At 36.9% G+C, this 14,987-nt stretch overlaps 2 protein-coding genes across 3 annotated transcripts in view; both read right to left on the bottom strand.

The window, feature by feature from the left end:
- Positions 1–9,583, bottom strand: part of mettl16 (methyltransferase 16, N6-methyladenosine) — a 38,334-nt gene extending 28,751 nt beyond the window's left edge. The window contains exons 1-2 of one of the 2 annotated variants that reach the window (XM_059514337.1): positions 9,434–9,583; positions 8,692–8,824 (exon numbers count right to left, since the gene is read on the bottom strand). In XM_059514337.1, the coding sequence (XP_059370320.1) occupies positions 8,692–8,819 (128 nt within the window). In that variant the 5' untranslated portion in view covers positions 8,820–8,824; positions 9,434–9,583. The remainder of the gene's footprint in view (positions 1–8,691; positions 8,825–9,433) is intronic. The other variant, XM_059514338.1, reaches the window with a different exon arrangement.
- A 2,540-nt stretch (positions 9,584–12,123) lies between these two features.
- Positions 12,124–14,987, bottom strand: part of LOC132107960 (lissencephaly-1 homolog A) — a 42,016-nt gene continuing 39,152 nt past the window's right edge. Inside the window, exons 9-11 of the mRNA XM_059514336.1 lie at positions 13,960–14,061; positions 13,706–13,862; positions 12,124–12,906 (exon numbers count right to left, since the gene is read on the bottom strand). Coding sequence (XP_059370319.1) covers positions 12,833–12,906; positions 13,706–13,862; positions 13,960–14,061 — 333 coding nt within the window. The 3' untranslated portion in view covers positions 12,124–12,832. The remainder of the gene's footprint in view (positions 12,907–13,705; positions 13,863–13,959; positions 14,062–14,987) is intronic.

Below are 14,987 nucleotides of genomic sequence, written 5' to 3'. Positions count from 1 at the left end.
TGGCACCTCAAGCGTTAAACTCCCAGAGGCTGAGACCTTTGCTCCTGTCAAAACTTCACTGAGCAGAACATTGCGCTGTTTCTTTAAGCTAAACCCTGTAGGCACAACCGTTGATTTGCATGCACTACCCTCTGATGCCTTTGGGAGGTTTCGCTCAGTGGAGAGAGAAGCACACACCTCTTGGCAAGGTCAACGGTAACGGTGCACAACCAAGTGGGACTGACTGGAAATATGGAGACTTGGCAAAAAAAAAAAAAAAACACCCAAGATGTTCAGCCTCAGACATATGACTGTAGGGCGTTTGCTAAGATGATTCCCATTAGACTGAAAACTAATCTTGCAAGTGGGGCTAAAAAAAAAAAAAAGACTGTGAAGAGGGGAAAAAACACAGGCAATTTTCCCAGAGAGAAATGCTGCATGTCAAGTTCATTTTCTGACAACAGCACGAACTGCGTCCCTCCCCTGGAGCTCTGGATGCGCTGCTGAGTATCGACAGTCACAGCAGGAAACTCATCCAATCATAGCAGCCGCTTCAATGGGACAGGCCTTAAATACTGCGCCAATGTGATTATTGATCCACAAATAACTCATCTCCCTTTACAAAGCCAAAGCAGAAGTCTGCTGACTGACTCCTCTGAGACTACATGCAATCTAGCAGACATCAACATACCAGTTTGTGAGCATTGAATACTATCTAAAATTTATATTCATTTATTTATTAGGAACAGTGATGTGATAAAGTGATTGGCATTTTAAAAGATGGCCTTTGTAATGTTATGATGTTATTATTATGTAATGATAAAGGAAAAAAATGTGTAGGGTGGGATTTAATCAGTACTGGAATTTATATATATATATATATATATATATATATATATATATATATATTATTGATGTGGTAGATCTTTACCTTTGTACAGAAGAGGATTAGGGCCAAGCAATAAACCATCGAGAGATTAAAGTTGCTAAATTTCAAGAAAAAATTTGAGATAAAGTTAATATGCAGAGTCAGGTTCATTTAATCTCATTTGAAAGTGTCAAATAGTGTCTTAGGGCCCTATGTCACACATTGACTGCGGGTGTCACTGTGGGACAGTGTTTTCTCTACTTCCTGTTCCTATATGACCGCCATCAGTTCGTAGCAGTGAATGAAGATGTATCATATCGATCACAAGTGCAGTATTGGAGTACCTCAAGGCTCAGAACTAGGGCTGCTACTCTTCACGCTTTATATGTTACCCTTGGGAGATCTCATCAGGGAACATGGTGTTAGCTTTCACTGTTATGCTGATGATACTCAGCTCTATATTTCTTCGAGGCACGGTGAAACGCACCAATTTGAAAAACTAATGGAATGCATAGTCGATATAAAAAACTGGATGACGAGTAATTTCTTACTGCTAAATTCTGAAAAAAACAGAGGTGTTACTTATAGGACCTAAAAACTCTGCTTGTAATAACCTAGAACACTGTCTAGGACTTGATGGTTGCTCTGTCAATTCTTCGTCATCAGTTAGGAACCTAGGTGTGCTATTTGATCGCAATCTTTCCTTAGAAAGCCACGTTTCTAGCATTTGTAAAACTGCATTTTTCCATCTCAAAAATATATCTAAATTACGGCCTATGCTCTCAATATCAAATGCAGAAATGTTAATCCATGCATTTATGACCTCAAGGTTAGATTATTGTAATGCTTTATTGGGTGGTTGTTCTGCACGCTTCCACACTGCACTGGCTCCCTATCAAACATCGTATAGATTTTAAAATATTGTTTATTACGTATAAAGCCCTGAATGGTTTAGCACCTCAGTATTTGAATGAGCTCCTTTTACATTATAATCCTCTACGTCCGCTACGTTCTCAAAACTCAGGCAATTTGATAATACCTAGAATATCAAAATCAACTGCAGGCGGCAGATCCTTTTCCTATTTGGCGCCTAAACTCCAGGTAGGAATAACCTACCTAACATTGTTCGGGAGGCAGACGCACTCTTGCAGTTTAAATCTAGATTAAAGACCCATCTCTTTAACCTGGCTTACACATAACATACTAATATGCTTTTAATATCCAAATCCGTTAAAGGATTTTTAGGCTGCATTAATTAGGTAAACCGGAACCGGGAACACTTCCCATAACACCTGATGTACTTGCTACATTATTAGAAGAATGGCATCTACGCTAATATTTGTCTGTTTCTCTCTTATTCCGAGGTCACCTTAGCCACCAGATCCAGTCTGTGTCCAGATCAGAGGGTCACTGCAGTCACCCGGATCCAGTACGTATCCAGACCAGATGGTGGATCAGCACCTAGAAAGGACCTCTACTGCCCTGAAAGACAGTGGAGACCAGGACAACTAGAGCCCCAGATACAGATCCCCTGTAAAGACCTTGTCTCAGAGGAGCACCAGGACAAGACCACAGGAAACAGATGATTCTTCTGCACAATCTGACTTTGCTGCAGCCTGGAACTGAACTACTGGTTTCTTCTGGTCAGAGGAGAACTGGCCCCCCAACTGAGCCTGGTTTCTCCCAAGGTTTTTTTCTCCATTTTGTCACCGATGGAGTTTCGGTTCCTTGCCGCTGTCGCCTCTGGCTTGCTTAGTTGGGGTCACTTCATCTACAGCGATATCGTTGACTTGATTGCAAATAAATGCAATCAAGTCACTATTTAACTGAACAGAGATGACATCACTGAATTAAACGATGAACTGCCTTTAACTATCATTTTGAATTATTTACACACTGTTTTCCTAATGAATGTTGTTCAGTTGCTTTGACGCAATGTATTTTGTTTAAAGCGCTATATAAATAAAGGTGACTTGACTTGACTTGACTATGATTTTCGTGAAGTGAAAAATGTGGATGGAATCACGGAATCCAGTCATAAAAACCTAATTCACAGTTTAACGTGGAATGTCATGGAATTTGTCAAATTTTGAATGAATTACACAAAAGTAGGTAATTATTCTTAAATCGTGATATGTACTAGTATCTTCACTACATGAATCCTGCATGTTCTTTGTGTCTCTGTTAATGAATAGCGCAGACGTGCTGTATAAATTACTGCACATGTTCTGAAGTGTGCCTGACTCTCGCTGTGATTTCAGCGTCTGCTGTCTCACTAATGTAACGTTAACACATGCACAACATATACAGAGCTACTCTGAGAGCATTTGACTGTTTAAATTGGATATAACTAGCTTCATATCACATATTCAGAACTGTAAAGATATTCACGGCAATCAGTCAACATAATTTGATTTGATTGATCTATTTTTCAATAGAATGTACATAGTCTACTTCTACTACTAAAATGAAACATTATTTTTATGTAATTATCACACAACATTTCTTCCGTTTTAATTTTAATAGTAAATCCCCATTTTTTGACAAAAAAAATACAGTTTGCTTAATTTTCAATAATTAAAAGATAAATGAAATTATTGTTTTGTGCCTTCATTTGATAACCAGAAAAATACACAAAACAGAATTTCTGAGGGGGAAAAAAATCATAAGGCTACTTTAATAAAAAAATAAATAAATAAATAAAAATAAACAAAATTAAGTTGTTTTATGGGATTCAAATAATCATACATACTAAAACACAGAATTTTGTAACAATAAAATTTAAACATTTCATACGGCCCTAAACATGTATTTTTAACAATTTTTGTTTAACTTTTATTAAATTGATGTGAAAATGTATAAGTTTCATGGTTTTAATTAATTAGACATGCTTTTTGATTAATGAACTTTAATTTAACTATTAATTTAATTTAACAAATTATTGTAGCTTATGATGCGGTCGACAAGGGTTTGAATCAATTTCTTGTCAAACTCACTTTTCTTCCTTTACTAGCCAATGGCAATTCAATTGCCAAGGTGTCTGTAGAGGGTTGCATTTAATAATTTTAATTAAAATCATTTACACTGTTATTATCACGTCCTGTTCATGTACAACAATAGTGAATTATAAGTATAAATAGAATCTAATTAGCTACTATTTACACTTTGCAAAGATATGATACTTTTACATAAAATTAATGGCTATTTTCACTTGTGTAAATATTGTCACTTTTTTCTCAAATTAATGAGTTTATTCTCAACATCCGATTTATTTTTATTCAACTTTTTTGTCATAATGAGTTTATTCTAAATTATATATATAGGGGTGTAACGATACGCGTATTCGTATTGAACCGTTCGGTACGAGGCTTTCGGTTCGGTACGCGGTACGCATTATGGACCGAACGGTTCGTTGGACTAATTAATTATATTTGGAAAAAAAAAAGTGAAATATAATGATATGCGTTCAATAAGGTAGCCCAATAACCCAAACGACGTAACAGGCAACGCCCCTGACACCCCCGAAGAAGAAAAAAACACCAACTTATATGTTTATGTTAGGCTACTCAGTCAGGCGCTCGCTCACTCAGTAATACATGCTGAAGGCTCGTTGCAAAATGGCCAATGCGTTTAACAGGGAATCCAAAGTGCACCCAAACACCAGACCTGTTGGTTATTGGAGGATCTTCTATTTCTGGTCTGTTAAACGCATAAGCCATTTTGCAACGAGCCTTCAGCGTGTACTGAGTGAGCGAGCGCCTGACTCTGTAGTGCAGTGATCCTCACTATTTTTTTCACAAGAGCCACATTGGCAGAGAAAAATCAAAAGGCGAGCCACTTTTACGACAACATACTAAGTCACCTTTGCAAATGTGCATTTCTACATATAAATTGGACATCCCACAAAAAAGAAATAACACGGCCAATACATTTTCGTTTAAGAAAAGATTTACTTTAATAGTGGGATGAGCGAAAGCTGGCATGCATGTCAAACAAAATGCCCCCAAAAGAAAAAAAAATCTCTATGTTTTCAGTGCTGATGCATTCATGTAACATTTAAGGGCACCTAAAAGCTGTCACAACGAACCGGCAAAATTAATGATTATGAATATGTAAAATATAGCAGACGACATTTAATTTTTTTTATGTCTATCGGCTAGAAAGATGCTGACTCGTGATCTTCGCAGTAGTGAACGCGCCTGAGAGAAATGCACATTTCATACGGGAGGGAGAGCAGTCTGTTTTCTTTCGTTTTGAATTGTTTTGTTTAAAAGTAGACATTTCAAGCTTTATATATAGCCTATGTGTCGGGTCTGTGAGGCAAGTAGGCTATACGCTGAGTTTCGGTTCATTCATGAGCAGGGGCGTCACTAGGCCCTTTTTAGGCTTCTGCCCAGCCCCCCTAAAAAACTATTTGATTAATACATTTTTGATCGCTTCAGCCCCCTGTAAAAAAACTCATTTGAAACGGCGGCAAGCTGCGTCAAGTTTTGGCTCCTCCCCTTATCTGAATCTGCTTGGATTTAGCGCATTTTTCAATCTGCACCGAGCAGAGCAAACATCAGAGAGAACAAGGTGTGTGTCGTGTGTGCGTGCATTTATTGATAGATTGCTAATGCTATGATATTACATCTGCATCGGTGCAGTTCTTTGTCATAAATGCATTGCAGTTTACATAATGTTATGTTACTGGAGCATTGGGAGCACACGGGACGGCAATACGTTTCGCTGTGTTCACCTTCACCTTTGTGTGATAGTTGTTTTTTATTCCTACAAAAATGAAGTGATTAACACCCATGAAAACATACTTTAGATTCAGAAAACGATCATGATTTATTTTCATTTACTTTTTAAAATTACAGACATATTATGTATTTTGACATTACATTATGCAGCCATGCACAGAAATGATTAAAGACACACACCATTGTCTGAAAGCACTAGATGGCCCAGAGAGAGAATGTGGAGTTATTGTTTTGTATTATTAAATATAGTTTTGTATTAAGTAATAATAAATCAGGAGGAGTGTCATGATACATAAATTAGAGTAAGCGTAGAGTAAAGGGATTTTTGATTTTCTTGATTTATACTATTTATACTAGATTTGTACTTGATTTATAGAAGTGGCGAATTGATAATTCATGTTGTTATTTTTAATAAATAGAAATAAATATAGAACAGATTAATCATATTGCCAATAGACAATTACATTAATACATGGTTTGTCTATATTCTTAAATTAATATTAGCTGGTTAGTTAAAATACTTAATGACATCAATTTTCATGGGGTGACTTTATGAATATCCAACGTACTGTTGATTATAAAGGCTAAAAAGCTCAAAAACTAAAATAATTAATATTTCATTGTAGATGGATATACAACATTTTTTCTTGTCGTGCGGGAGTAGGTCTGCAAATGAGCCACAGTCAGGTGAGAATAGAACGTAGACAGCCTCTCACACACACAATACCACTGTGTTCCCAAGATTCATTTCAGTCATTGAACCCTGACATTGTTTTAATTGTCTGCCAATTTCCCTGTATACATTTTATAAGAAAAAGCAGTGGTATCGTCAAAGGAAAAAATCCTATCTGAGGTTTGTATGTGAGCATAGAAATGCAAACAGTAAAATGTTGTGTTTGTACTGGAAACAAGTGTGCATGTGTTTGTACAGTGAATGAATCAGGAGGTCTTCATTGTAAAAAAAAAAAAAAAATCGACATTCCCTATTTTCTAGTGGTCACATCCAATAATTATTTTTTTATTACAGTGTTGTATATGGCTCAGTCAGTACTCCTACTCCCATATATGAAATACAGGGAATACAATGGAATAGTGGATTGCAGTTAGGTTAGTAGCATACCACCCTACCCTAATAGTCAAATAATATTTTTTAAATCATACCCTTATTGGGGGCTGAGCTCCCCTAAAATCAAAATCCTAGAATCGCCCCTGTCAATGAGACAAACTCCAGGTTCACACCGGCTCCTTCGTATCGTGGTTATCTATTTTCTATTTACTTCTTATTAAATCCAGACAATTGGTTGATGAAACCTTGATTAAAATTAAGATACAATTAATACAAAACGAAATCAAATTTAAAGACAGGCTTTGTGCTTTCTGTTTGAGGTCTCAGTGAAAGTTTTAAAGCAGTCTTAGTGCGACTTATATTGATAGGCTACACCTGTATGAATTCTCATTTTACTTTTTGAACTCCATTATTGAACCGAGTTTTGCTTGAAAATAGTCTACTGTTGATGACTGTGCAAGACTAATGGATTCAGGGTCAGGCTTGAATGAGCATGCTTCAGACTCGTGGTGTGAGCAGAGCGAAATTGGAGCGGGAAATGCAACGCTCCGTCCACCGTCCTTTTGAAATTGCCGGTCTGCGCTCTGTCCAAGATCCGCCCGCTCGCTCCCGCCTCACATGCTCTGAAGGCAAGTGGCAGTGTGATACTGTAAGCTACTATGCGAGCCGCCAGTTACAGCTTGACGAGCCGCGCAATGAGTAACTGTGCTGTAGTGGAAAACGTAGGTTTTAAGAACAGGCTTAATGTAATTGAGCCCCCGTTACAATATTCCTTCACGAGCCCATTTCAGACAGACCGTAATTCCTGCTTTGTTCCAAAAAACATAAGCCCTATAGAGAACCAATTGAGTAAAAACACACTCAATATAAAGAGTTATAGAGTTCCATATAAAAAGTTACATCTTTGTATTTGTTCATAACTAATATAACATTTTCATTTTTTTTTATAAGGAGCTGTTTTTGTTTTATACAGTATGCTGCTAAGAAAACACTATAGAAGATGGGTAAAGAATAGCTCCATCATTGTTCAATGTAAAAAAAAAAACAACATACTTTGTTAGTTTTAATAAATAAAACATTTTTATAAAAATCAAGGAAATTTATCTGCTAATTTTTTCTTTTTGCTGTATCTAAAACGTACCGAACCGTGACACCAGTGTATTGTATCGAACCGAACCGTGAATTTTGTGAACCGTTACACCCCTAATATATATATATATATATATATATATATATATATATATAAAATCAAATTTATTTTGTCAATGTAGTGTCTGGAGAAAAAAATAAAATAAAATCACAAACAAAAAAAAACAAGTAATATTTCTATGGAAAAAAATAATATTTTTACTCTGCAAGAATGCACTAAATTCAAAAGTGACAGTAATTTCATTTAAAACATTTAAATGTTAGAAAATATTTATATTTTAAATGCATCAAATACAGACATTTCTATTCATCAGAGATTCCTGAGAAAAATGTAATATGTTTCAACCGTTCCACTAAACTATTAAGCAGCACAACTGTTTTCAACATTTATAAGAAGAATACATTTTTCTTGAGCAGCAAATCAGCATAATAGAATTATTTCTGAAGGATCAATGAAGACTGGAGTAATGATACAGAGAATTCAGCTTTGCCATTACAGGAATAAACTAAATTTTTAAATATCTAAAAATAGAAAACAGACATTTTAAATTGTAATAATATCTCACAATATCGCTGTTTTAACAGTTTGTTTTTGATCAAATAATTGCAGTCTTGGGGACTTCTTTCAAAAACGGTAAAGTGGTCATATGACACTTATGAAACAAAACAATATTTTGTGTATTTGGTGTTTATACATTAAATGTACATTATTGTTGCTCCTGTAGATCACAGAAAAAAAAAATTGTCTTTTGAAACAGATCAGTCTTTTTTTCCTTTCACAATGCTTGGACAAAACAACACTTTTATGTCTTATGACTTACGTCATACTTCCACGAGCAAAGTCATTTGACGCGTTAAAAATGCTAAAACACAACATGACTTACGTCACTCTGCCGGTCAGTGTGGTCTGCACGTGCTTCTGGAATTCGGGATATTTAGAGGCCAGATACACAAAGTCCGGAGGTTTGTCCTTATAACGGTTTCGAGGATGCATGGATTTATTCAGCGCCATACCTTCTGCAACAAAACAGATTGAACATGACACCCGTTTCAAAGGGCTAGGGCTAGTTAACACCCACACTAAAACTATTTATTCACCCTCACATTGTTCCAAACATGTATGGACGTATTCAAATAGTGATATTATTTAGGCAGAAAGACCGCTGCAGTCACCATTCATTTTCATTGTGTGGATAAATGGTGTCATGAGAGTCAATGAAAACTGATACTGTCAGTCCCTGATATTGTCCCAAACATCTTGTTACACAGAAGAAAGTCATACAGGTTTGGAAAAACATGAGGGTGAGTAAATCACGACAGACGTTTGATTTATGTGAACTGTTGCTTTAAGTCTTCTTTTAAATGTGCATGAATTAAAGTGCGTTACACATGTGCTGTTATTGCAGACTGTGTCTATTTACAAACAACATATTCTCTGTGTGTAATGTAATAAATTGTGAAGTATTAAAACGTGTCCAGGACTAAATCTCTTGAGATATGCTAAGAGAGTAACGTTAGCCAAACAGCTAACTTATTCACCGGACAACACACTGCAAACATACATCTGTAACAAACAGCACACGCGACACTCTACCGTTTCGATAGATCGGAAAAACAGATAAATACCGATGAACGAAAGCTTCTGTAGTTTCTCAGTGGTCAGCGCTCTCGGCTGTTATTGGCAAATCTCACGTTGTCCCAACGTTCAAGTGTTCATTCCAGAGTTCCCGCTTTAGTAACAATTCTGCGCCGGCGCACACATATGGCGTCATAGAATCGTGTTAGTACTATAATTTCATATCAGAAAGAACAAAAATCTTGCGCTTATTTCGAGATTCCCCATTAGCATACTTTTTGTTGTTGATGCAATTTAAATGTATTTTATATGTCATTAACTATTGTAATGGTTTATTATTATTTATAATTTATTATCACTTTTCCCGTGTTTTTTTTTCTAGTGTTTATTAAAGTTCCTTTATATTTACGCATTTGTAAATGAAAAAAAAAATCGCTTACAGACGATTACAGAAAAAAAAAATTATAGTAAGGCAATTCAAAAATGTACTGGCAAATATTATATTCACAAACTAAAATAGCTTGTGACCTAAAAATTCACCTCTTGAAGTTAGTTTAAAACTACTTATAACTTTATTGCATTATATTTTCACATTCTTTTCAATTTGTTACTGGTTTATTAACATGTTAATATTTTTTTAATGGACAATTTTTAGATTGTATAACTGTCAGAATTTGCATGATTTTTTTCTAGTCATTTAAAATTAAACTATATGATTGAATAAGTTGGAAAAAAAAAATTCCATCTTCTGTAACCTATAAGACTAATTTTGAAGTGCAATCTTTACAGTGCTGAATATTTAATGAACTGGAACCAGTGTCACTTCCATGTTTGACTCCATACAGCATCACTACAAACAGACAAAACATTCATATTTTTCCTTTAATTATGTTGCAAACAATAACATCCAGATATATTGTTAACAATTGGCTGTGTGAACAGTGATACCATAAAAAGCAAAGAGTCCCATTCAAGCTGTGAAGTCTGAAGCCTCCAATCTATTCACAAAGTAACAGCTGATGATAGACCTGTGGCTGGAGGATGGAGCTACAGACAGGACCTCCACAAGTCTGTCTGTACATGAACCCATCCAGTGTGTGCAGCAGTGGGATTGCTTGGGACCTGCGAATGGCAAACTTTCTCCTCTGGACACAAAAACAGGACACCATCATTGTCAAACCAAGAAAGACCTTTTTCTTAAGGTCTTGAGGAAAGCCAATCGTAAGGGAGTAGTGCTGCTTATGGAGGGTAATAAACTCTAGACAATGTAAATGCACGTTTAAATTACAAATGATGAGACTGAGATTGAGCAAGATTTTTTGTCCAAAATTACCTTTTTTTTTTGGTTCAGGTTTACAGCTCCAGTACATCTGAATCTATTTCTAAGCTGCATTACACTGTCAAGAGCATCTAAATCAAGAAACTCAAGGAGGCATCACTGGTGCTTTTTCTTGTGATGGGCACTTCTCCCTTGTGTTGCTCAGTCTGCCACAATCCCATAGCGAATTAAAGTCGTCATCTTCCTTCATACAAGCACACACAGATCGGCCTCTAATACCACATACTGAGCGGACCACAGTTAGCATGCCAGCTGACCTATCTGGTAGGGCGTCAAGCTTCATTAACCAATCATGGTGCAACATACTAAAGTATATATTTTCTAAAAGATATCAAACGCGGCCAACTGTTCCCCACCAGACAGCTAAATCGTCAGTACGTTTACATGCAGCAGTGCTATGTGGACAGGTACAGATCTCAGACTAGTCACTATCAGATTTTCAGCAGCAGTAGGTACATCCAGTACACACACAACAGGAAATCGCTTGATAATAGCATGGTTAAGCAGTAAATTCTTTATTATATAATTGCATTGGAATGAAAATGCTAATTAAAATAACCATTAATGCATTTTGAAGCCTTACATCACTTAAAACCTTTCGGTCCAATGTGACCGAAGATCTAACAATAGCAGGTATGTGCAATTGAATTCAATTTCTTTTGTCTTCGCACTAAGTCAAAAGGCATATTTTCTCCTTAAAAGATATGGAATGGTTTATCTCCATGTGTAGGATTTTATCAAATCATTTCCCATTGTGTATTTATTTATACATTTAATAAGAGATAGAGCAGAGAAGGTGCCACTCATCACACTAAAGTAATGGCTTGAGCACCTGTGGTTAATTTAGGGATATTCAGCCATGGTCCACAGTATGAAGATCCCTTTACAATAGCAGTCGCAGATCATTAGTTTGTAGATTTATTATAAGATTGAGCTTCCCACAGTATTGAGTGTAGCCCATCGTTCCACCATAGAAATCTTTGCACGCAGCCTTTTAGGACAGATTTTTGCACATCCCCCTGATGAGAGGAAACTTTGAGCCCTTGCCATGCTTTGCACCTTAGGTCCAAACTGAGGATTGCGATTTTTTGAATCAAATGTCTTCTGTGAATTCAAATCTCATCGTAACTGCCATAGGGGCCAAATCAAGTGCTTCATAGAGGCAACGGTTACAGTGCTCTCGAGTAGACAGACTCAACTGACCACTGAGGTCAAAATCCAAATCTTCACTAAAGCCATCTTTGATTCAGGGCAAAAAAAAAAAACCGCTCTTGATGCCCACTATGCAGCATGGCTTTTTGAATGCAGGAGTTTTGTATAAATTCACTCCTATAATTAAGCACAATTCTTTCTTACAGTGTAAAGTCATGTCTCTGGGATTGTACTTCTCAGTAGGACGTGTCATGACAAGCGTACAAAGATTTATTCCCAAAGGTTTCCAGACAAAACACATGAAACGTTCATAGATGCAACCATTAAATGTTATCTAAATCCACAAAAAGAGAATGGTAAGTACACTCCAGAAGTGATGTAACAAAGCTACAGAATAACTTTGATAACAAGCCCCATAGACGATCAGATCAACTCTCCACCTCAGCATTATAGGTTGGTTCTGTAGCCTTTGCCCCTTGAAAGGTCTCCAAGCTAGGCACAAACAGACTAAGACAGTGAAAAAAAAAACAAAAAAAACAAAAACAAATCTAAATAAAAATTAGACAAAATTAATCAGACACTGTCATTAAATTATCAGTTTAGTGCCCTACATTTAACCCAGTCAGCTTCTGCCTTCGGTAGGTCAAGCTGAGTGAAAGATCAGCCCGTGTTAAACCTATGGTACTTCTAGACAACATTATGTAAATTTACAGTATACAGTTTTGGATTCACCATGCAAGAATTCTTTTTTTTTTTTTTTTTTCATTTTCATTTAATAGCTCGATCTACATCATGAATAATTTACATAAAAGGACACGCTATTGAACCGGAGCTTGGTGGGTGATAACCGTGGTGTTCGAGTGCATCCAGAAGAACAGGAGGAAGCTGAGGGGGAAGTAGAAGGGGTCCGGGGGGTGGGGGGAGCATGGAGGTGTTGTGAAAGGTCCTGCGGGTACGATCAGCGACACTCCCACACTTTTACTGTTTGATCTACGCTGCCAGTGACAACATACGGAGCCGATTTGTGGAAATCTGTGGAGAGATGAGAGACAGTAATTTAGGCACACAGAGTTGAACTCATATTGTATAAAGATTAGTGATTAACCAAACTGAATTGGCCGTCGTTCTTAGTGCTGCCCAATTCTGGCAATATTTGCCAAAAAAAAAAAAAACATATTGGTTGATATAATGAGATACTGTGTAAATGTCAAATTTTTCCCTCAAACTGTGATCAGTCCAAAATGGCAGCATTAGCTCAGCCAATACCTGATCACTGGACCAATGGAAGGGGAGGGAAAATCTTGTTTGTTCCATTTGGTGATGCTCATGCCACAGAATTGACACATTTCAACTTTTAAAACATACATAAAACACTTCAAATAGCAGGATTCACAAGCTCAACCATTGTCAAGAGACCTGAAGCCTCAAACAAACACTCCGTTCTCTATTCATACCAAAACCATCATTTCAAATCAATAGTCTGGAAGACGAGTGCTGTGTACTGAAGTGCTTTTAAAAGCAAGTTTGAAGCTTCAAAGAAGCCTACAGGGGAACTGGCTGAATAACATCCAAGTATCTCTAGAGAGCTTCAGTTCCTTGATCCACTGAAAAGATCTGGACTCTGGCAGTTAAAAGACTGGAGGGTTCAGTGTGCTGCCAACGGCTGACAGGACTAACTTTTGTAGAGCAACAAACTTGATCTTAATATGAGAAATCACTGAGGATGTGAGGATGTGCTGTACTCTTTTAAAAGGCATCTTTACCCTTACTTGGTCATCAAAACATCTGATTAGCATTTCAGAAACCAGTGAGTGTTTATACGACTGCTTACCCAGAGAGGTAACAAAATGTTCATGGGCACTCAAGGTCTTCATGCAACGCTTGTTTTTGTAGTCCCAGATCCTCAAAGTCTTGTCATCAGCACAGCTCACGATGAACTTTCCTCCAGGATGCACAAGAACCCCACGCACCCAGTTATCATGGCCAACCTGAAGACGGCACCAATCAAAACATTTCAGATTCAGACAAAACCATAAAGCTTCTCAAAGTCAAACTCTGCACAGTAATTTTATCAGACTGACTCACCAGTGTCATAAGGCACATGCCAGTGCTCACATCCCACATCTTGATAGTCTTGTCTCTGGAACCAGACAACAGGAAAGGACCAGGTTTCCCGCTCTTCTTGGTCTGGCAGAAAAAAACAAAATGGCAAAAATATGAAGCATTTCTACATTCTATTTATAATTAGTGTCAGTTTATGTCTTATCCTGTTATCTCAATGAAAACATTAATTCTAAAAACATTGGTTTTGTGTCAGAAAATAATATTAAAGCAGTTTCCCCAACACTGATATATAACATCAAAAATATTTATGGCTCTTCCTAGAAGAATGCAATAGTGTATGGGAAAGTCTTTAACCCACAACAAGGTTACAGACACAGCTTTATTAAGACTGATGCACCTCAAACAGCATCATTGGAGGCAGCTGAGACTAACAGTCATAACAGCACTCTGATGAATTACTGTTTTTTTAGATACCACACCTCAAAATAGAGAACTGAGAGCCATTACACATCTTGTGCAGTCAATGAAAAAGGGGATATAACAAGAGCAGAGGGGTGTTTGGGGTGATAATGCATTTAGATAGCTCTGAGAAGAATGGATGGTTATTACATTCAAGGCCTTATCTATTATTCCCCCTCCATAAAAGGCCAACTCTGCTTGAGGGGGAGTGCGAATAGACACATTAAAAACAAAATTGCTCTTGCTGAGAGGCTGGCATGCTCAGGCAAGTGTGTTCAGGCACATTTGTACCTTTAGACAAAGCTGCTGTAATGACATACAAGGCTTTGTAATTAACATCTGTGACAGTGCTACCTGGTGTCCAACCTGGTGTCAAGAGACCGTTTTAATTTCACCTGAACAGGTTCTACAAGTTCAAAGATGAATGACTAAATATGTTCATTTTTTTAAGGAGAAAGTTACCTCTACACAACAATAGCAATTACTGCAAGGGCTAAAGGCTGTATTCCACATGCTGTGATGGCTAATGCTTCATCAGATAAAGATGAAATTGGACACAGTTGATCATAAGACAAGCAAAAAAAAAAATT

This window comes from Carassius carassius, chromosome 28, assembly GCF_963082965.1.
Source record: "Carassius carassius chromosome 28, fCarCar2.1, whole genome shotgun sequence".
Classification (NCBI taxonomy): domain Eukaryota; kingdom Metazoa; phylum Chordata; class Actinopteri; order Cypriniformes; family Cyprinidae; genus Carassius; species Carassius carassius.
The sequence above is the reverse complement of the archived record's forward strand: the minus strand, read 5'-3'. Positions and strand labels throughout refer to the sequence as shown.